A 23,166-nucleotide genomic window follows, 5' to 3' on the forward strand; every position below is an offset into this window, starting at 1 on the left:
GACTCTGAGTCTGTTGTCTATGGGGAACTGGAGTTCATGACAGGGCCCTCCCTGGGTGGTTATAGGGTCCAGAGCCCCACAAATATGTTTGTGCAGGTGAGTTGGGACACAGGGGACCTGAGTGCCTGTTCTGTGCCAGGCACTTTGGTTCCTTGTGTCCTTTCTCCCTATGGAGTTGGGATTATTTTCATTCCTATTTTGCAAATCAGGAAACAGACTGTGAGGTTAAGCAATTCCCAGAGTCATGAAAAGCCCGGTCTGCAGAGTATGGGATTGTTTCTTTTCTTCACATTGTGCCTGTCACAAGGAGGTGAGCACACCACCTGGAAAAGTAAAATTCCTACAAGAGCCACATCCACTCAGGACATAACTGCTGCTGTGTGAACAGGACTTAGCTTCCCAACTGAGGGAAGATGGGGGAGATGCTCTAAGTTCTCAAGTCCAAGTCATGGATTGATGGTATTTGCTGGATGGAGGCTTGGTCCAATTATGGTGTCTAGGAGGTAGACTTAGTGAGAGAGGCTTAGGTCACTGGGGCTGTACCCTTCCAAGGTGGTTCTTAGGAGAGGGCTGATTATCTAAGCCTGAGTCAGTCCAGCCATTCTCTCTGCTGACTGGATCACCATGTACTCCTTCCTGCAGGAGTTTGGCCACTTGCTGCTCTCATCAACGCAGCTGCTGAATGGAGCTACCCAATCTGTGAACCTCCAAAACCATGAGACAAAATAAGCCTTCTTCCTTCATTAGAAGTATATCTCAGGTATTTGTGACAGAAGCAAAAGCTGACTAATTCAGTAACAATGTAGGCTCAGGTAATGAGAGGGGTGTGTGTGTGTGTGTGTGTGTGTGTATGTATGCATGTGTATATAGATGCCACTTTTTGTTTGTTTATTTGTTATTTTGTTTGTTGATGCTAACAGAGAAAGCCCTTGACTCCTCTTGGTCCCCTTAGTCCTTACAGTCCTCTTCAGTTCCTGGAGGGTTGAGGATCAGGAGATGTTTTCCTGCTTTGTCCTACGGAGAACTTAGTTCTGCACAGCAGAAGCACTGGGACCTCATGCAGATCCAGTTAGCCTAAAGACAGCCCCTGTTGAATCCAGGATACATCCCAGGTGCAGCCACTTAGATGCCATGTGGGTACATGTGTAAGTCGCGCTTAGCACTTGTTCATCTGGCTGGCATGGCAGGAAATTGGATTTCCCCTCTTTGGATGAGGCACAGAACCCAGATTAATGATGTGAGAGAAAGAGAGCTAAGGAGTGGGAGCTCTCCACAGGTTTTATTTTTAAGGGAGCCACAGCAATTTAGGGAAAGAAAGGCATGCATTGTCAGGAGGAGGTGGCAGACAGTACTTGGCTACTTGGGGTTTCGTTAATGTTGATGAGTGTTGAACATTCCTGCTAATGGCCGATCCTAATAGGAAGATTGGGGTCACTGGTCAATTTTACCTACTAAAGTAAGAGTTGAAGGCAAGATTGAGGGGAAAAGGCAAACAGGACCACTTTGACTACGCCAAATAAAAAGTGAAAAAAAAAAAAAAAAACCTCCTGTGCTTTTCTTTAAAAAAAAAAAAGAGCAGCACACATATTTCACACTGGTTCCAAGCTTCCTGCCTTTGTGAGAAACTTCTAACCAATTTCTACTCAGCCTGGTTGATTTTATAGCCCTTTGACCATCTTCCAAATGACATTTTATCTTGGCTCAGTATGCAGATATTTTTAAATGCCAGTCTTCTTGAAGGTACCTGCCATTAAGAACTTCCTGTGAATTTCCTATGTGCTTTTACATGAATGACTGCATTCCACTTTTACAGCAAAACTGTGAAATGTGTGAGTGCATTTATTTCCTCTTTTACAGATGAAAACATTGAAGCTTAGAACCCTAATCACATGCAAATAAGTGGCACTTTTATACTTATCAAGGGCTTATATTTATAGAACATCTTTCCATTTAAGATTCTCCTCCCTGGGAATTCTACATTATTTCATGAGGTACAAGTTTTTGTATTTTTTATTCTTCCCCATTCCATCCAGTATGTTCTATCCCAGTGTCTGTAGAGTTCTTTGGCCATCTGACTCCATGATAACTCCTGGATCTTATGGGAAATAAAGATGGACTGAGTCAGGCACTAGGAACGTCAAAGACACCTTATTCTTCACTAGTAAACTCTAAATATCATGCTCTCCTCTCTGGAAAACCTTCTCAGCCATGTCAACCTCAAGCCATGCCCTAGCAGTAGCATTCCAGAGGGGCAATGACAGTCATTGCACACCTCTGACCCTAGGCTCTAAAATTCACACAGTGCTACTTCCCCTGCATCACACTGGTTAAAGCAAAGCACAAGGCAGATGCAGATTCCAAGGGTGAATCTTTCTCTACAATCCATCCTGTAAGCCTCAAGGAATGCTGAATCATGTAGATTAATCTTAAGGCTGGCATTGCCTAAAATATCCACTTTCTGACATGGACCAAGTCCATTGACAACCATATTACATTTTCTAAAACAATCTTAACTTAAATTTTCAAAGATCAGCTCTCATATTCCCATTTCAATCTGAAATTGTAGATACTACTACTATTGGGTATTCAGCTGATAAGTTAATCATTGTACCATCATAGTAATGCTTTTCTCAAAATTTTACATTCATAATTCACTCAAAATGATAATTAACACTTGTGTGTTATTGCTAGCTATCTTATTATGCTAACAAAAATTCTCACAGCTGCTCTGAGAAGTAGATATAATTATTCCAATTTTGAAGGCAATGAAACTGAGGTTTGAATGGAGTAAGAGGCCCAAATAGACTAGCAGAGATGGGCAGTATTTGAACCTAGGCCAATCTTAATCCAAAGTGTAGAAGTCTAAAGGACAGTAGTACATAGTTCTGTAAAATGAGCTGTGAAGAAAAGACATTAGTGGTTATTTAATGCTGTGTGGTAGGTAGATGGACAGATAGGAGAAATCTAAAAGGTACTGGGTTTCTTTTAGGAATGATTAAAGTTTTCTACAGGTAACTGGTATTATGGCTTATGGAATGCTGCAGTATACTAAAAGCCACTTTAGGGGGGAATTATATTGTATGATAATAACATCTTAATAAAGCAGCTTTTCCTGAAAAGGGTAGGGAGAATGGTTTCATAGGAGAAGCTCAGAGTTTGAGGCTAGGGAAGCAGGTGAATCAGGAAATAAGGCTTCCACATCAGACTAATCTATTTGCAATTTGTTCCTTGAAAAAGAATGATTCCCTACAAAGTGTTTTAAGTAAGGGAGTGAAAGACTTTAAAAAGGACTCCTCTATAGCACAGATAAGGAGGTCAGACAGGAAATTCCTGATTGGTTCACTGGAAAAGGTGGCGACTTAAGACTAATGAAATTAAAAGAGTATCTAGTATGTGAGATAAAAGTGATGCACCTTGTGAGAACTTGAGATAAGGGATGGGAGGAGGGAACAAAGATGGAGGCTTGACCTTGGGAGCCCAGCCTGCTGAGGAGGTACTGCTTCACCCTTTATGGAACCTAGGGAGCTGGACCCAAAGTAGTGAAGGATAAGGTAGGGGGAAAACAGAGAAAAAGTTAGGTATCTTAGAAATCCCACACAGAGCTTGGCGGTTAGCTCTCAAGCCAATCACAAATGATACTGATTTCTAGGTCCTACACACAGAAAATCTGACTAAACCTGTCTGTGACTATGACTTGAGCACTAGGGTTTTTAACAGACTTTAAGTAATTTTAATGTGCAGCCAAGGATGTGAACCTACAGCGTGGACAGCTCCTTTCCTATTGAGGTGGTCAAAAGAAAGCATAGCAGTTACTGGCCAAGTGCTTACAGCCCAGCCAGTGAGACGTGGCCTACTGAACAAAGGTAAGGCTCCATCATGAGCACTGAGGTCTGACGGGCCCATTTGACAGGAGGTCCCACTAGTGAGGGGCTTTCCTTCAATAGCTGATACTACAGATGAGGATTATGAATTGTTCCCATGGAACCAATGGAGTTGCCAAAGCTTAAGTGTGAGCATGGAGAATTAATTCCTAATTACGCTAGCTCAGTGATGATCAAAGTATGCTTCTCAAATTAGCAGTATCAGCTTCATCTAGGAACTTGCTAGATATACAGAATTTAGGCCCTGTTCCAAAAAATTGAAACAGTGGGTGAGTTCCAGCAATCTGTATGTACGCGTGTGTGTGTGTATGTGTCTGTATGTATGTATGTGTTTTAAGTTAATTTTTTTATATTTGTAAATTAATCATAGATTCAAAGAAAGTTTAAAAATAAAATAGTGTGATCTCATTATATTTTTTCCAAATTCCCTTAAGGGTACATCTTGCAAAACTTTCGTTCAGTATGACAGCCAGGATATTGACATTGGTACAATCAAGCTACACATAAATAATCTGTCCATCACCACAATGATCTTTCACATTGTCCTTTCATAGTTTCAACATAATAATGATAAGTGATTGTATCCACAAAATGAGTTTATTAGGTGAGTGCTGTGGCATAGTAGGTAAAGCTGCTGCTGCCTGTGAGGCCAGCATCACATATGTGCACTGGTTCAATTCCCAGCTGCTGCACTTCTGATCCAGCTCCCTGCTAATCTGGAAAAGCAGCGGAAGATAACCCAAGTGCTTGAGCCCCTGCACCCACTGGGAAACCTGGAGGAAGCTCCTGGCTTCAGCCTGGCCCAGCCCCAGCCTTTGTGGCCATTTGGGGCCTGAACCAGCAGATGAAAGAATTCTCTGTTTCTTCTTCTTTCTCTTACTCTCTGTCTCTGTCTCTCTTATTCTGCCTTGCAAATAAATAAAATAAATCTTTAAAAAGAATGAGTTTGCCATTTATTTTGGTAGTACCAGAAATTGTACAACACAACAGGAAGAATATTATGAATGTCAGAAAAATGCTTAAAAAGACTCAAAAAGAAAGAAATGGTAATAATATCATTATATATTAAACATTTAAATAATGTTTGCACAAAAATTCCTAAAAACATGGACAATGATTTTGAGTAGACATACTCAAATGTGAAGAAATGCTTTCATGCAATTTTAAAAAATATAGTCATGTATTCACACAGTTTGTTACTATGGAAGCGCATGTGATGTCATAAATGTAACATTCTAATGTAAAGCCAGACTGAGAAGGGAAGCAACGGGAAATGGAGCTGGGGAGATGAAAACCTGCATAACAACAAAAGAAGTTCAACAGATAAAGAAATGAGTCAAACATCTCTGAAACAGAAAAAGAAGGTGAGTGAAGGGAGCTTAAGAAATATAATTATCAATCAATCCTTTGCCTCTGTGAGTGCCCTACAATGATGAAATAATTTCAGAAAATGGCTACATGTAGAAAAGGGAATGAGGGGAAGGAAAGGATGAAAGTAGAGGAAAAGGAGATAAAACATGGGGTGTCAATCCACTTAGCAGTTACTGAGCATATGTTCATATGTTAGTGGTAAGAGACAGAAATACGGTCTTTGTCTTTGACGCATGCATTGCCTAGTAGGAATTAGAATACATAAATAAAGGACAATTAAGTGCTCAGTAAAAGGACGTGCAAAGGACACAGGCAACCCAGAGGAATGTGTAACTCTGGGAACCAGCCCATGACACACTGAGCTGGGTTTTGAAGAACATTAAAAGGAAGAGATTATGAAGTAATAGGAGGGCTATGTAAGTAAATAGAGGTCATTTGGCTTAAGTAAAACATATAGATATGTGGAGGATGAAGCACATGCAAGTTGAGGGTGGTGGGTCAGAGTACACCATGAGGCTCCAGGTCTGTCTAACCAAGTGAATGAGCCATTTATCCAGGAAGAAAGCACAATTAGATTTATGGTCTCCTAATACTGCTTTAAGTAAATGGAGTTTACAGACCTGTAAGTGGGGAGGATTTGACACCACAGAAACCTGTTCCACAGGCTATACTCCAAGACTACAGGAACAGGATGACCTGAAGCTTGGAACAAGGCCATGGTATAGGAATGGAGAAGAGGCATTGGATTTAAGATGTCTTCTGGAACACAAGTAGAAGGATATTATGGTGGCTCTTAATGGTGGGGAGGAGAGTGGGAGGACTGACGCAAAAAAAAAAAAAATAGATCTAATTTAACAAGCATACAGCTCAGCTTCGCCATTCTGTGCAGTCATTTCTCGTTCAACTGACATTTGTGTAATTTTTCCTGAAGAGGACATGGAACAGAGATAGTGACAGGAACTACCCTGGGAGACCATGGTCTAACCTAAAAGCTGAGCTTCTTGAACAAATACATAAGATTAGTCTTGATGTCATCGCAGCTATTGAAATAGTATGAAATAGTATAAAGAAGTGTTTCCCCCAATAGTAGAAGACAGCCCATGTCCTTGGGCTCCTGCACCCACGTGGGAGACCCAGAAGAAGCTCCTGGCTCCTGGCTTCGGATCAGCTCAGCTCTGGCCATTGCAGTCATTTGGGGAGTGAACCAACGGAATGGAAGACCTCTCTCTGGCTCTGCCTCTCTCTGTAACTCTGTCTTTCAAATAAATAAAATAATTCTTAAAAAAAAAAAAGAAGTGTTTCCCCCAACTGAAGATGAAACCAGTTATTTGAATAGATTTCCATAAATTGGACTACCTTCATGTGCTCTCCTACTCAGTTTTCCCTACTAGTCAATAAGAAATCTCTGTTCACTACAGATGCTCTAGGGAATTGATGAGAACAGAGGACATGTCTGCCAGTAGATCTCTATGGAATTATGGCCCTTTTTTTTTTTTCAAATAACATTCATAACACAGAGGCTTAGATCTGGAACTATAATTATTAGGAAATAAAAAAACAGGAAAATATTCAATTCTACATGGCAAAAGAAAAAGTTCCATGAGAAACTATCTACAAACTGCAAAGAAGCAAAGAATAAAAGTTGCTCTGTGTAAGCACCATCAGATTTAAATCCAAATCCTGCTGATCCCTGGAAAAGTCACCCATGGGGTACTCCCATTTAATCATTTTTTATTGATAAATGCCTTATGCCTCAAATATATCAACCCATAAATTTATATTAAAATTTATATAATCCTTACTTATAAAATATGTATTTTTACTCATGCTTGTGAGAACAGGGAACGATAATATCTGTTTATATTTTTTATATTGGCGAAGATAAAGTCAATGTTTTATTTATCCTTTTATCCCTGAACCCAAGGTTTTTAATGCCTCTGAGATTAAAAATTAATAAACATTCCTTGTTTCCATATTAAGAATGAGGCCGGGATGAGGTACTCAAAAGAAAGCCTAGAAGCAGAGAAAAGAAGGGACTCTGAGAAGTCGGGAGTTCGTCTGAATTCTCAGGTGAGTGGGCCTTTATACCACTGATGAAAAAAAACAAAGAGCAGAAAGCACAACGGAAGAGGTTAGCAATCAGGGAAGGTCTGGGAGAGATGACTGAGCAGTCACGATCTGTGTTAAGGGCCGTTAGTCCAATGTCCTCATGAGGAGATTAAGGAAAAACTAGAAGTAGCTGGCCCCTGCCTTCCCCCACAGCCCTCACGTCCCATGTCCATACAGAATACGTGGTGTAGAGACCACAGCAGTCTCCTCTGCTCAGCCCAGTAGAGGAGACTGGCTGTTGTTCAGATCAGGGTGGGAAGGGGAGTCTGGCCATTGCATTGACCACCATTTTCTGCACAATCTTTCAGATGAGGCGTGCATTCAATCCGAATCACTCGCTGAGATGGTGCCCCATGCGTGGTCACTCGTCGTGTAGACGCTGCCTTTATGCAGCTGAGGGAACAGTCCTTCCTAGCCCCTGCCGCACAATCCGTATTTATATTCACATGTGCCTGTTGTGGCAGCAGGGCCAGCAGATCACCATGATCAGGGTGAGCAGAGATCGCACTACTGATTTTGGAGGGGAGCCCCAGGCAGCCGGGTGAGGGGAAGGACGTGAGGACTAGAAACTCTCCACTTGCCCCTCCACAGCCTCCTCTATGTGTTCCTCCTGAGAAGAATGCTTCAGAGCTCTGTGGCCTTCTGTACAGTGCCTTAGAGCCTTACCACACCCTTCCTCAGGGACCAGCTGCCTCACCCCTGCAGTCTGGAAAAAGTGACAGATATTGCTTCTTCATATCTGTTCATAGGTTTATCCTTAAGGGAAGAATTGGAGAAAATGGAGGAAATGTGACCAGCTCTTCTAAGTCCCATGCAAGAAGAGCCATGGGTGACAAAATATGAGCTACTAGATTTGTTTCTTGGTTTCAGATATTTTGCTGGGTGGAACCCCCACTTTGTTGCTTCTCACAGAGTTTAGGATTTGGGCCAGAGACAGAATAACACAGGAGGGCTTAGATTGAAATAAGGGCCACAGAGGCCAGGGGGCTTTGTGGCTTGGCATAGCTGTTCTGTAGGCACAAGCGTAGGAGTGGGCGCTGGGGTTTTACACCATGGGCTGTCTTCTGTCCTCCGCAGGGATCCCAAGAATTGCCAGTGACAAACACAGACTCTCGAGGGAATCTCGTGCGAGGTCAATGGTCTCGAACATCACGGAGCCCCTCCACCAGGGCTCCATCAGCAGATGAGCCCAGAAGCAGGAACACCAGTATTAAGGTATGGCTGGAGATGAAAAAGGGGAGGAGGTGACAGATAATGCCAACCATGTTAGTTAGCATTTATTAATGCTTTCTACACGTCCTGCATATCCTATGCACTTTCTATGCTGGAGCTAGTTTTGCTCTCACAAGAACTCCCTATAAGTCTCATTTTACCACTGAGAAAACTGAAGCCCAGAGAAACATGCCTCAGCCACATTAATACAAGATAGAGTCTAAGATTAATCTCAGGATCCCTTGCTCTAGAGACTGCACAAGGCCTCCTCCCTCCTTTCCTTCCTTCCTTCCAACTTCCTTCCTTCTTTCTTTCTTCCCTTCCCTCCTTCCTTCCTTCCACAAATATTTATTGAGTACCCCTGACACTCAGAAGAGGTAACAAAAAAGTCATGAAAAGAGAGAAGTTGAAGAGTATTACATTCTGTGTGTTTGGAGTCCTTAACTAGGCTTGGTCCTATTAAATATATATTGAAAATAAGGTTTTGGATGCAGAGAGAATGATACAGACCCAGCCAACAAGAGAGCCACGTATTTCTGTCAGGTTTAGCTCAATAATCTCATCAAGAACACCCTTTGGAGTCACATATGAAAGAGTCACACACATACAAAAAAATGAAACAATAAGGGATGCTTCACTCACTCATGCAAGTAAAGGGGTACCTTCTGGGAAGGGCTCCTATCTACCAGAAAGGTGACCTCTGCAGTGGGGCGCCCGCTGGCCCTGGAGGCACTAAAGCTTTCCACACTCAGGTCTCCAGGCTGGGCCCTTCTCAGCCATCACTGCAAACAGGGGGAGAGAGAGGACCCCAGCAAGCTGTGTAGCGCCCTGAGAACCTCAGGCTGTTTGCTCATGCAGTTATTGGAGAGGTGGCCGGGGGGCCAGCAGGTCCATGACTCAGCCCTCTGACCTACCTGGAGGCCTCTGACTGGGCAGGCAGGTGGCAGGCAAGCGGCAGAATTTTGCAAACGATGTCCCAGCTGCCTTGGGGTGAGGAACAGAGTCTGAGTCCTGTCCACTCAAAACCAAACAAACAAAAACGTGTGATCTGCTGCTGGGAGAACTGGCGGCGAAATGAAAGCAGGCAGCCTGTAGCTGACAGAAATCCCAAGCGCCCAGAACCTAACATGCCTGACCCCCCTCAGGATCCACCAGAGGGCTAGGGCAGGGACAGCGCCTGCAGGGCAGCTGGGCAGAGATGGGGGCGGGAGCACCCCCAGCGAGCGGGCTCCAGTTCAGCTCTGGCTCTCTTGCTGTAGCTCCCCAACAGCTCCACCACCTCCCGGACCTCGTCCACCTCCCCCAGCCAACATGAGGCGTCGCCGCCGCGGCCGCAGCCATCCGCACACCCGTCGCAGTCACGGCCTAACACACCGCCGCGTTCCTCCAATGCGCGCGACTTGCGGCAGCCCACGCCCCCGGAGACCCAGCCCAGCAGCAGGCGCAACACCAAGACCTACGACACTCCGGAGCCCTGGAATCAAGGCCTGGGCCGCGAAGTCCGCGAGTCCCGGGAATACGGGCGCACCTGCGACGACACGCGCTCGCGCTCGCAGTCGCGGGAGTGGAAGTCGTACGGCCAGCGCCGCGTGCTCTACCCCGCCTCCAAGCAGCTGGACAGCGACTGTCTGTCCGAAATGCAGCAGGCGCGGCAGCAGGAGGAAGACGACGACGAGGAAGCCTACTGGTCATCCGTGAGGACGCTGTATGAGAAGATCCCCAGCTGCTCGCGCCCCCGGCCGGTGAGCGCCGCAGCCCCTCCCCAAGCCAGGGGAGTCCTGACCCCGGCTGTCCCCTTCCTGTTTGTGTTACTGTCCTTCCATTCTTCCCTTTCTGCAGCCCAAACCCAAGAACGCCATCACCATCGCCGTCTCATCCCGGGCGCTCTTCAACATGGTGGACGACCTCAAAATCTACGAGGAAGAGGGCCTGGAAAAGTACATGGAGTACCAGCTCACCAACGAGAACGTCATCCTGACGCCGGGGCCCGCCTTCCGCTTCGTCAAGGTACTCGGCAAGCTGTCCACTGGCCTCCAGCTGCCCTGGTGTTCCTGCACCACCCTTGTCCCCGTCGCCCCTTCTGGTTCGCCAGGCCACTCTGCGCTTCTGCAGAGGCATCTGCACTGTGGAAGGCGCCAGGACTCGCAGTCCAGCATGTGGGTGCTGGGCCTCCCTCCCCGAAGTCCTAATCATAACCCCTCTAGCAGCAGCCTTTGCGCCCTCGCTAAGAGTGCTAAGAAGCAGTGTTGAGTTTACAAGCCTGAGGAGAACTAGAACACCTTATTAAAATGTGATAGAATTCACTTGATCTGCTTGGCCCCAAACACAGCATAAAAGGAAAATCTAGATGCTCCCTGCACTTAGGGACGTGAATGCACCAAGAAATATATCGCATTTAACCCTGATCCCCCACATAACTCATGCAAACATTACACAATAGCATCTTCACCGTGCACACAAGTGACACCGCTACAAGCTGTGGGCTGAAAGTGCTTATGGAATATGGTAGAAGCAAGGGAGGAAACCAGCTCTAAAGAACCATTTTTAAAAACAGTGTGCCCTTCTGCATCACCTGCACTTAGCACTGAAACGGTTCAGAGGTGATTAGCCCAGCATCTGAGCAAGTATGACAGGTAAACTCCTGAAGCAATCCTTATTTTTCTTTTTTTGAATGGAGATTTCTTCACTTCTTTGACAGAGTGACACAGAGAGAAAGGGAGAGACAGAGAGAGAAAGATCTTCCATCCACAAGTTTTCTCCCCAAATGGCTAGGCGGGTCCAGGCTGAAGGCAGGCACCAGAAACTACACTGGGGTCTTCCATGTGGATGGCAGGGACCCAAGTACTTGGACCATCCTCCTCTGCTTTCCCAGGCACATTAGCCAGAGTCAGATCAGAAGTAGAACAGCTGGACTCCAACCAGTGCTCAAATATGGGATGCCGGCATTTTAAGTGGTGACTTACCCTGCTGTGTCACATACTGGCCACAACATTCCTTATTTTTCAGAACAAAAAAGTATTAGATTATCAAGAAAGGCAGATTTTACAAATCAAGACATAGACAAAATAGATTAAAGGGTTAGGCTGATCTTTCTACTTCTCCCCTAGAGAGAATTCTAGTAAATCAAGTGTTGTCATAATTTTCAACATTCTCCATGCATTCAATGCACATTAGCTGAGGTTCCAGGCATGTAAGGCTACAAATACAGAAATGAATGGCATAACTCTGCCTTAAAGGAGCCATCACCCTCAGTGAGGCGTCTCCAGAGCTTGAATTTGACCATGATGAGATGCTCTTTCTCAGCCTCCCACTGCCCACTTTGCCTGCCCCTCTTCACACACCATGTTTGTAACCTGCAGGCGCTGCAGCATGTCAATTCTCGGCTCCGGGATCTGTATCCTGATGAACAGGACTTATTTGATATTGTACTGATGACTAATAACCATGCCCAAGTGGGAGTGCGGCTTATAAACAGCGTCAATCACTACGGTAAGTAAAATAAATACCATGTGGAAGGCCAGCTCACAGCTCTGCAAGAGCGAAGCCATACTATTTGGCTAACTGTGGCCGACCCATTGCAGCGTCTTTGATACTGACACCCCCTTCTGCGCGAGGAATGTTTATTTGCCTATGTCAGAACAAGAGAGGCCATGTTCATTTTTAACTTCAGCGCAGAGTTGGGCTCAAAGCTCTGGACTTAACTTGTCAAGTGTGAATTTCAAAGTCTTAATCCCAGGTCCTGCAATGTATTTCTCTGTTTTATGTTTTTCACTTCTTAACTTGACTTCAAGGAGCCGTCAAGGCAAAGGCTTTCTCTGTGTGATCAAACTTCTCGTTCACCACAGATCCAAGTTAACGTTTAAAGGTTTCACCTCTCCTTCCCTCTCTTAAAATCTGATTCTTCCAGTCTGCTCCCCAACCCACACACACACACACACACACACACATCAAATCCACACTCATGCTAGCAAGATTGTCTTTATTCCTTTACAGGGAAAGTGTGACTGATTCTTGTCTCTTTAGAGCTTTTCATCAGTGTATTGGGACTTGAAGAGAAAGTCCCCATTTTCCCTATTACAGAATTATCTGACATCTTAATCAAGGCACCTTTGATTTGTTCTCTAAGTTATACACCCAGTTTCATAAATATGTCAAGTCAAAATAAGGTTTAAATTGGGCCTATTCAGGTGATTGCTAACGTCATAAATAAGAGTGCCAACTGTTAAATCAACAACGGGAGTCACTGGGTACATGCTCCCCATGTAGGATCTCTGTCCTTAATGTGTTTTACTATGAAACTTAAAGACAACACTACTAGTTGAACAATACCCTATACCTTGTGCGGTTGTGTGAGTGCAGCCTGTTGAAATCCTTGCTTAGTGTATGCTAAGTTGATCTTCTGTATATGAAGGTAATTGAAAATGAAACTCGATGAAGGGCAGGATGGGAGAGGGTGTGGGAGAGGGGAGGGCTGCGGGAGGGAGGGAGGTTGGAGCGGGGGGAGGAAGCCACAATAATACAAAAGTTGCACTTTGTAAATTCACATTTATTAAATAAAAAATGGGCCTATTTAAATTCTAGGCTTACACTGGGCCTGTTTATTAGTAATCAAGATATATTACAAACAAGGAGTTTTAATTACATGATCCTAATTATAAAGCTAGTAATTTACTTAAAAATGCAGCCCTCATAGTTTTATGAACTGAAGAGAGAAAACATACGTAAGAAGGTTTAGCATAAATAAGTGGCATATGGTAATCATTCAATAAAAGAAAGCTACTATTTTTATACTTCTGATCTTATTTTATTTAGTAGATGATTTAAGTCTCTCTGTCCCTCACCACACTGAGTCCATCAAGGATGGACAGCTAGGAATCACAGTTATTTACCAGTGAATTCTGCTGGTGAACTGAATGAGCTCAGCCTCTCATTGGAGCCTTGTTTATGGAATAACAACCGTGCACCCATAAGTTAGTTATTTCCCTTCTCTTGTACTGAAAGCCTCTCTTTTTGTTAAGGTCTTCATTATACAAAAATCGTTTTACATATGTGGCTACTCAGTGACCTATGATCTCCTTGAGAGGAAGGATGGTGTTCTAATCATCTCTGAAGCCCTACTGTCACCATACAATTTCTGGGTCATTAAATCCCTATTTAAGCATTCATAGAATTCACTTTTGTGCCACTTAGGCCCAATATTGGCTTAAGTGAAAAAAGTAAATGCATTTTGTTAACACTACCCCAACTGTTGATGGAACCCACACACTCTCTTGGTTCATATTGATGATAAGCAACTGACAAAGGTTGTTAATTCTGCTTCATATCTAGTACAGTTATTAAGTTATCATATATTATACCTGCAAAAAACTTTTAATAGCTATATGTTTTACTATATGCATAATGTTAGACTTTGTATAACTATTCCCACAATGTTGAATGAGTTTTGCTTTACTCAAACTCTGGATTGAGCTGTTTCTATAGAAATCAAAAGTCAAATTATTCCTTTAGGATAAATGTCTTAAAAAGGGAAAAATGGGTTGAAAAGTATAAACCCACTAAAAGTTCTTGATACATTCTGTCAGCTACTTTCTAGAAGCTTGTGCCAATTTATGCTTTCATCCATAGCATATGATGTGTGTGTGTGTGTGTGTGTGTGTGTGGGTTGGGGAGCAGACTGGAAGAATCAGATTTTAAGAGAGGGAAGGAGAGGTGAAACCTTTAAACGTTAACTTGGATCTGTGGTGAACGAGAAGTTTGATCACACAGAGAAAGCCTTTGCCTTGACGGCTCCTTGAAGTCAAGTTAAGAAGTGAAAAACATAAAACAGAGAAATACATAGCATATCCATAGCATAGTGTACATATTTTACACTTTTCTCCAAAAGCCAATGTATGTGTGTTTTTTAAACTGGTACTTATTTGAAGCACATTTAATGATATATTATTTTTCATTCTGCGAATGCTTCCATTAAAATTTCAATCAGGAACGAATGACAATTTTGGGTATTTTGTTGCTTTTTTAAAAAAATAGTTTAACTCCAATACAACTGGTTATTACTAATGTGTTATTATTGAAACAAAAGCAGAAGTAGTACTTAAACTAGAGCCACACCTTAATTAGCTCTTACAACAAGAGGTTATAGTTTAAGGAAAAGACAGTTGTTCTGATGTAGACAAGAGTCAGATACTTGGAAGTCTATCTTATGCTTGTGCACGTTTTTATGCCTTCCTTTTATGTGGTGAGGATACTAATGCCTGCCTTAGGGGACAACACAGTTGTGAAGCAGGTTAAGCCACCACTTGGGAAATGGACATCCCATATCAGAGAGCCATATTGAGCCCTGGCTGCTCTTTTTCTGATCTCACTCCCTGATAATGCACCTGCAAAGTCAGCAGACAATGGCCCAAGTATTTAGGTACCTGCCACTCATGTGGGAGATACAGATGAAGTTCCTGGCTCTCTGGCCCATTGCTGGCTATTGCAGTCATTTGAGGAGTTAACAGCAGATGGAAGATTTGCTCGCTCTCTCTATCTCCCTCAAATTATTTAAAATAGTAGCTTTAATTCTTGTGAGAGCAAATTGGCAAGGTCTATGTTGGTCTATGCTAATGCACCAAGCACAGCCACTCTTACACAAAACAGCTGAAAATGTTTTCAATATCAGTACTATGAAAGTAGTTCTAAAACTTCAGTGATTTCTATGATAGCTGTCTCTTGCATTTACAAATTGACTCATTTATTACTAATGCAACTTTCACTTGTATTTTCAGTGCTTAGTCTTTAGTCGTGACTATAACAAACTCTTTCTTGCCTGTTATTAAATAGGCTTACTAATTGATCGCTTCTGTCTGACTGGTGGAAAAAGTCCCATTGGTTATCTGAAGGCATATCTTACCAACCTGTATCTTTCTTCAGATTCTGAAAAAGTACAAGAAGTAATACAAGAAGGTACTGGTCTGATTTTTGTCCCTCTGGTTAATACAGAAATATGCGCTAATGATTCCTTAAGGGTGGGTTCATGTGTTATTATGTGCCTTATGTTCTTGTAGAGTTATCTGCTAAGGTGTTCCCCCCTATTGCAGCCCATAAATTGGCCCTTTAAAACGCTGACCTTTCTGAAGGTAGACATCCTCAGGGATTGTCCTTTGACTTATTTTACACTTCCCATTCATATAGTAACAGAGGCAGTGCAGACAACTGTGTGGTTACAAAGGGGAGTTGAGTCACCAGGTAATAGCTAGAGAGGAAACTCAAGGTCTAGGAGAATATTTTTCTAATGGAAGAAAGCAAATTTCATGACTCTAAGAAGAATATTAATCAGTCTCCATGATCTGTCAGGTATTGCCTCTGCGACAATGTATGACGGAGCCAAAGACATGGCTTACTGTGACACACAGCTCCGGGTGGCCTTTGATGGGGATGCTGTCCTCTTCTCTGATGAGTCTGAACATACTGCGAAGGAGCACGGGCTAGACAAATTCTTTCAACACGAAACTACGTTTGAGAATAAGCCTCTTGCTCAGGTAGGTTCAGTGAACAACAGTTTTGAGTTACATATTTTCTAAAGTATGAGTGTAGATATTTGTTCATTGTGATGACTTTTACATTATTTTAGGCAGGCCACTTCTTCTCATTCTCTTATCCTTTACAATTTTCTCTCTTTCTTTGGTGAGATTTTTCTCTTTGCAGCATCTGCTTCTGACTTTTTTTTTACATTCTTTTTTCTATCCTTTTGGAAATGTGTCTATGACCTTTCAATCATACAAGTTCACCCACTCTAAATTATAAATAACAGGGGTAATACAGCTTACAAATAAGCCATTACAATATAATAGGTTCTCAAAATAGTAAGATTATTTTCAGTACAGCAGCAAACATTTGTTGAGTCTCTCAGTCCTTTACTTGAAACTCAAGAAAGGCATCACTTAATTAAGAAAATCTGCAAAGCCAAGAGCTTGAACTGAATCAAATAATGAGCCTCAAATAAGCACAGACCATGAACACATAATCAACCTGAAACTAAATATTTAGCTTTTTTGGAAATCATCTATGAGCTGAAGTGCTAAAATTAAGGTGTGAAATACAAAAAATGCACAACTTCTGAAGTAAAAGGAATCTGAAACATCAAAATATTTTCCAAACTGAATATGAACTGATGAATCCTTCAGTTTTAATTTATGGATGTTCCCAAGGAGTTTGTCTTTTTCTGAATTCTTGAACTTAAATTAAGTTTAAATATTATTTTTGCTTACAGTTATAAAACCATGAATAGACTAATTAGAAGCTGAGATGTTTTATCAGTATGTAACCTCATGTCACAGCAAGAAATTTTAAACTATGTGTGTATGTGTGTGTGTTTAGTAAGAACACTTAGTATGGAGTCTACCTAGCTCCCAAGTTTTTAATTGTAGAATACAATAATGTTAACTGTACATACTGTCATATATTACAGATATCTAGAACTTCCTCATATTAGCAAAATGTCTTTCAGGTTAATATATGTTGTTCCCCAAAACAGAATTCCCTTCTTTTTGGAGGCTATATCATATTGCATCATGTATATATATAACATTTCCTTATTCATTCCTCTGTTGATAAACCTTTGTGTTTTTCCAAAGCTTAGCTAATGTGAACAGAGTTGAAATAAATATGGGAGTGCAGTTATCTCTTTGAGATCCTGATTTCATTTTCTTTGGATATACTCAGTAGTGAGATTGTCACATTATATAATAGTTTTATTTTTAATTTGTTTATAAAACTCCATTCTGTTTACCATACTGGCTGCACTATTTTACATTCCCACCCACAGTGTATAAGGGTTCCAGTTTCTCCATATCCTTCCTCACATACACTTACTATCTTTTGGTTTTGGTAATAGCCACCTTAACTGTTGATATATATCTCATTATGGTTCAATTTGCATTTCTGATGATTAATGAGATTAGTGATATTCAGCACCTTTTCATATACCTGTTGCATGTTTGCTTATCTTCTTTAGAGAAATAACTCCTCAAGTTCTTTGTCCATTTTTAACTGCATAATTTGTTTTTGGTTTTGCTTTGGTTTGTTTGCTTTGAAGTTGTAGAGTTCCTTAGATATTTTAGTAATTAATCCCCTATCAGATGTAGCCCTGCAAACATTTTCTTCCATTCTGTATACTGCCTGTTTCCTAAGCCATGCAGAATTTTCTTTTTAAGTTTGATGTAGTCCCACTTGTCTATTTTTGCTCTTTAACAAGTCACCTTTATATCCACTAAACAATTGAAATTGTGAAATTCAAACCTACTTACTACAGGAATGTCCAACAAATTTCTAGTAAGCCTACTTGCTATTAGTATGTAGTCCCTCTGTCAGTGTAAAAAAAATGCTATTTCTTTACATAGGAAGTATAGCTTTTCCATAAAGGTCAGAAGGCTTTGTAAGGTATGTTCCACTGATGAGAAAGAAGTCACAAGGTACGGATACCTCCTGAAGATAATCAAGTACATTGGTAGCAGCGGTTGTGGTTTGATTATGACAATGTCCCACTTTTCTCAAATGGAGGAAGTCTGAAAGTCACCAGAAAACGGGACAGCTGAAGAGAATCTGACATTTTCAGTTCAGCTTATGAGCCTTCAGTATGGCGCAGTGAAAACCAAGCAGTGTCTCCTAATTTGATCTCTACATTTGCCTCAGCAGTCTAGGATAATGGCCTGTGTGTATGTGGGTGTAGGTGTGTTTGTGTTTGAATATGTTGTTGAGGTATAATTTACATAGAGTAAAATCACCAATTTTAGTGGATAGTTGTAAGAATTTCAACAGCATATGCAGTTGTGAAACCACTATCAAAATAAAAGTACTCAACAGTTTAATGAAACCATACAATTCTCCTCTGTGATTCACTGTATTCTCCTATCTCCAGTCCGTGTCAGCCAATAATCAGACCTGCATTCGTATACTTTGTTTTGTCTCATGAATGGAATCATAAGAAACCAATTTTTTTCATTCATTAAGCATTTAAGATTCACCCATGTCATTGCATGTATCAGAGTTTGTTCCTTCTTATTGTTGAATAGTGCTCTATTCTATGCATGTAACATATTTTTGTTACTAATTTGCTTGTTGGAGAACATTTTGGACATTTCTAGTCTTCCGGTTTACAAATGAAGCCACTTTAAATATCTGCATACCAGGTTCTGTATAAACAGATTTCATTTCTCTTGAATACCTTGGAGTGGAATTGCTAGGAAACATGGGCAGTATATGTTTATAAGATACTGTTAAACTATTTCTCAAAGTGATGATGACAGTTTGCATTGCTAACAGCATTGTATGAGAGATTTTGTTGCTCTGCATCTTTGATGTCATTTGTTATTAGCAGTTTCATTTTCTTTTTAATTTGCATTAATTAATGATACATTATAATGAGTATGTTATCCAGTGCTTTTAATCATTATTTATCTTCTCTGGTGGAATATCTTGCTTTTTTAATAAGTTTTTTTTAATTATTGAGTTTTGAGAGTTAATTGTTCCAGATAATACCTTTTGTCAGATGTGTTTTGCAAATATTCCTCTCATTCTGTGCTTGTCTTTTCATCCTTTTACTATTTTTCAATGTCTTTTAGTAAGAAGAAACAGAAATTTGTTGAAGTCAAATTTATCAACTTGTTCTCTTATGAATTCCACTTTTAATACTATATCTAAGAATTTTTTTCCTAATTCAGAGTCATAAAGAATTGCTTTTATGTTTTATTTCTTGTCTGTGGCTTATACTTTGGATTGCAATATAGTTGAGTTAATTTTGTATTTGAACAAAGTGCCTTGGTGTACTTCTTTTCTTTCTGTTTATGGACATCCTAATTGTCCCACCTAAGTTTACTGAAAAGACTGATTTTCTGATATGTACCTGTAATGTAGGTATCCATCCTTTTATTAGTATCATGCACTTCTGATTACTGTAGATTCATAGTGTGTCTTAAGATCAGGTCTCTTTAGACCACCAACCTAATATCTTCTAAAACTGTCTCTCTTTTCATATAGATTTAATAAGCAGTTCTGGGGAAAAGTCCTGCTGGAACTTACATTGTAATTGTATTTAATCCATAGCTAAATTTGGGAAGAACAGATATCTTAACAATATTGAAACTTTCAGTCCATGGATGTGTGGTATATTGCTCCATTTATTCAGGTCATTTTTGATTTCTTTCATTTGTGTTTTGTAAGTTTCCAAAGAGAGACACTACATATTTTATAGATTTATAGCTAGACATTTCATATTTTTAAATGTAATACTATAAATTGTACTTCTAAAATCCTTAATGTTGTTTGGGTAGTGCTAATATAAGGAAAAATAGCTGTTTTTCATATACTGAACTTGTACTCTACAGACAATCTTGTTATCCTTAACCACATTTTTATAGATTGAGATTTTCTAAGTAGATGATAATTTTGACTGCAATAAGGACAGTTTTATTCCATGCTCTCTTTTATCTTTCTTGCCTTATAATCTTGTTAGTACATTCAGTACAATGATCAATAACAGATCTGAGTGGACATCCTTGCCTTGTTTCCTGATCTTGTGAGGATATCATTCAGTCTGTCACACTCAAGTATTTTATGTATATATTCATTAAGATGCCCTTTGTATGTTGAAGGAGTTAGTTTCTATACCTGGTTTTTAAGAATTTTTCTAATAAATGGATGTTGAATTTTGACCAGTGCCTTTTTTTGCATATATTGGGAGAAGCATGTGGTTCCTCATCTTCAGTGGTTGATATGTATATTACATTGGTAGATTTGTTCAATGTTGAAGCAGTTTTGCACTGTTGGTATAAATTCTAGTTTGTCATGTGGCATTATCCTTTTTTATATATTGCTGGATCCAATTTGTTGAAATTTGGAATTTTTTTCTTTTGTGCCTTCATGTCTGTGAGGGATATAAGCCAATAGTTTTCTTTTCTTAAAATATCTTAATCTGATTTTGGTAACAGGGTAATGCTAACTTAATAAAATGGGATGCAAACTATTTTAAATGTTTAGCAGAATTTTCCAGAGAAGCCATCTGGGCCTGGATTTTTTGTTGTTGTTGGAAGGTTTTAACTAACAATTCAACTATTTTAATAGCTATCAATCTACTATTTGGATTTCTTCTCTCATTCCTTTCCTCTCTCTGTTTATGAGTTTATATTTTTACTTTTTTAAAGATTATTTATTTCTTTGAAAAGCAGAGTTACGAGAGAGAGAGACAGAGACAGAGAGAAAGAAAGAGAGAGATCTTCCATCCTTTGGTTCACTCCCCAAGTGGCCGCTGGGTAGATCCAAAGCCAAGAGTCAGGAGCTTCTTCTGGGTCTCCTGTATGGGTCCAGGGGCCCAAGCACTTGGGCTATCTTCCGCTGCTTTCCCAGGTACATTAGTAGGAAGCTGAATTGCAAGTAGAGCAGCAGGGACTTGAACTGGCACCTATGTGGGACGCCGGTGCTGCAGGTGGCACTTTTATCCTGTATGCCACAGCACTGGCCTCGGATCATATTTTTCAAGAAATAATTCTAAGGCCGGCGCTGCGGCTCACTAGGCTAATCCTCCGCCTTGCGGCGCCAGCACACCGGGTTCTAGTCACAGTCGGGGCGCTGGATTCTGTCCCGGTTGCCCCTCTTCCAGGCCAGCTCTCTGCTGTGGCCAGGGAGTGCAGTGGAGGATGGCCCAAGTACTTGGGCCCTGCACCCCATGGGAGACCAAGTTAAGTACCTGGCTCCTGCCTTCGGATCGGTGCGGTGCGCTGGCCGTGGCAGCCATTGGAGGGTGAACCAACGGCAAAGGAAGACCTTTCTCTCTTCTCTCTGTCTCTCTCTCACTGTCCACTCTGCCTGTCAAAAAAAAAAAAAAAAAAAAAAAAAAAGAAAGGAAAGGGCAGTGAAAGTATATATAGATGATCCAGACAATGAAGAATGAGCTGAGTGTGCAGCAGTAATTAAATCACAATGTGAATAATTAATAAAAAAAAAAAGAAATCATTCTAATTCATTTAAGCCATTGAATTTATGGACATAAACTTTTTCACAATACTTTATTATGCTTTTAATATTAATGATGTATCACTACTTTCATTTCTGAGATTAATGATTTTTGTCTTTTTTATTCTTCTTCAGTGTGGACTGAGGTCTATCAATTTTATTTGAACCAGTTGTTCCTAACATTTTTTAATATGGGAGCTAAAGTCGCTGATTGGAGCCTTATCTTCTTCTCTAACATAAGCACTTACTGCTATAAAATTTCCTTTTAACTCCGTGTCCCACAAATTTTGATAAGTGATGGTGCTATTTTCGTTCAATTAAAAAAGATTTTTTTAAGTTTCCCTGTGACTTCCTCTTTGACCCATGCATTATTTAAGAGTAGATTGACTGCCAGTTATTTGGAGTTTTCTTTTATTGAGTCCAAGTTTAACTCTCTTGTGATCAGAAAATAAATTTTGTATTATAACAGCTTAAATTTTTTGGGATGTGTTTTATGCCCAGAATATGATCTGACTTGGTTACTGTGTCATGTGTACTTGAAAAGTATTTATTCTGCCAATGCTGGTGTCAGTGCTCTATAAATGTCAGTTATATTAAGCAAGTTAATTCAAATCATATTGTTTTGATTTTTTATATTGTCAGCAACGTTACTTCTATCTCCTATTGAAAAAGCCATGTTGAAGTTTTCAAGTATAATTAAGGATATTTTGCCTTTCCTTTTCATCAGTTTGCATCACATATTTTGAATATCTGCTGTCAGATACCCAGATACTTAGGAGTATAATACTCTTACTGGTAACTCAGCAATCTCTTTTCAGTATGCAGTAACCCCTGCAGAGACTCATGTAATCACTGCAGCTGTTTGTTGGGTCATTTTTTAAATTTATGTTTGTATACCTGATTTTTCCTATACTCTTAGTTTTAGCCAATTTATGTCTGTACATTTGGCTTTATATTTAACTTATTTTTCTCATAGATATACTTGGTGCTGCCTTTTTATGTAATCCAACAATCCCTGTTTGAATTGCTGTTTATCAAATAATTTAAATTTAATATGATTGATGCTTAGGTTGGATTAAAATCTACTGTCTTCTTATGGTTTTTCTATGTATTTCATCTATTGTTATTTTTTTCCGTTTTGCCTCTAGATTTATTATGTGTATATTTTAGATTCCATATTATCTCTCTTCCATTTTTTGCTATTTTTGTTACACAAGTATATTTTAATTTTATCTATACTATAAACTCATAATACCTTGCTACTAGTTTTGATTTTGTTAATCTTTAGAGTGAATAAGGATGAGACAAAATTTGTCTTTTATATTCCTTTTCATTTTAACCATTTTCAGAGATATCCCTTTTATGTTGCAGGTCAAATTTTTTTCCACACTATCATATTCTTTCTGCCAGAGATCTTTAATTACAAATATATTGGTACTGAGTCCTGTTTTTCTTAGTTGAAAAAGTCCTTTTTCTCTTTAATTTTTGAAAAATATTTTCTCTCACTATATTTTTCTCTCAGCACTTTAACAATGCTCTTCTATTGTCTTATGTGTAGATTCTGGGGACAAATGTTTTGAAATTTTTTATCTTTGATCCTCTA

The 23,166-nt window shown here is 40.3% G+C and overlaps 1 protein-coding gene across 4 annotated transcripts in view; it reads left to right on the forward strand.

The window, feature by feature from the left end:
• The first annotated feature begins 5,212 nt into the window (after positions 1 to 5,212).
• Positions 5,213 to 23,166, forward strand: part of LOC100356535 (retinol dehydrogenase 14) — a 31,003-nt gene continuing 13,049 nt past the window's right edge. For 2 of the 4 annotated variants that reach the window (XM_089327826.1, XM_002710044.5), the window contains exons 1-8: positions 5,213 to 5,245; positions 7,233 to 7,322; positions 8,439 to 8,576; positions 9,833 to 10,315; positions 10,413 to 10,580; positions 11,933 to 12,062; positions 15,399 to 15,521; positions 15,912 to 16,096. In XM_089327826.1, the coding sequence (XP_089183952.1) occupies positions 5,213 to 5,245; positions 7,233 to 7,322; positions 8,439 to 8,576; positions 9,833 to 10,315; positions 10,413 to 10,580; positions 11,933 to 12,062; positions 15,399 to 15,521; positions 15,912 to 16,096 (1,350 nt within the window). Of the gene's footprint in view, positions 5,246 to 7,232; positions 7,323 to 7,669; positions 7,853 to 8,438; positions 8,577 to 9,832; positions 10,316 to 10,412; positions 10,581 to 11,932; positions 12,063 to 15,398; positions 15,522 to 15,911; positions 16,097 to 23,166 lie in introns of all 4 variants that reach the window. The other 2 variants (XM_002710043.5, XM_089327827.1) reach the window with 2 other exon arrangements.

The sequence above is a fragment of the Oryctolagus cuniculus genome, chromosome 2 (assembly GCF_051225735.1).
Source record: "Oryctolagus cuniculus isolate XC-2025 breed Fujian yellow rabbit chromosome 2, ASM5122573v1, whole genome shotgun sequence".
NCBI classification, from domain to species: Eukaryota; Metazoa; Chordata; class Mammalia; order Lagomorpha; family Leporidae; genus Oryctolagus; species Oryctolagus cuniculus.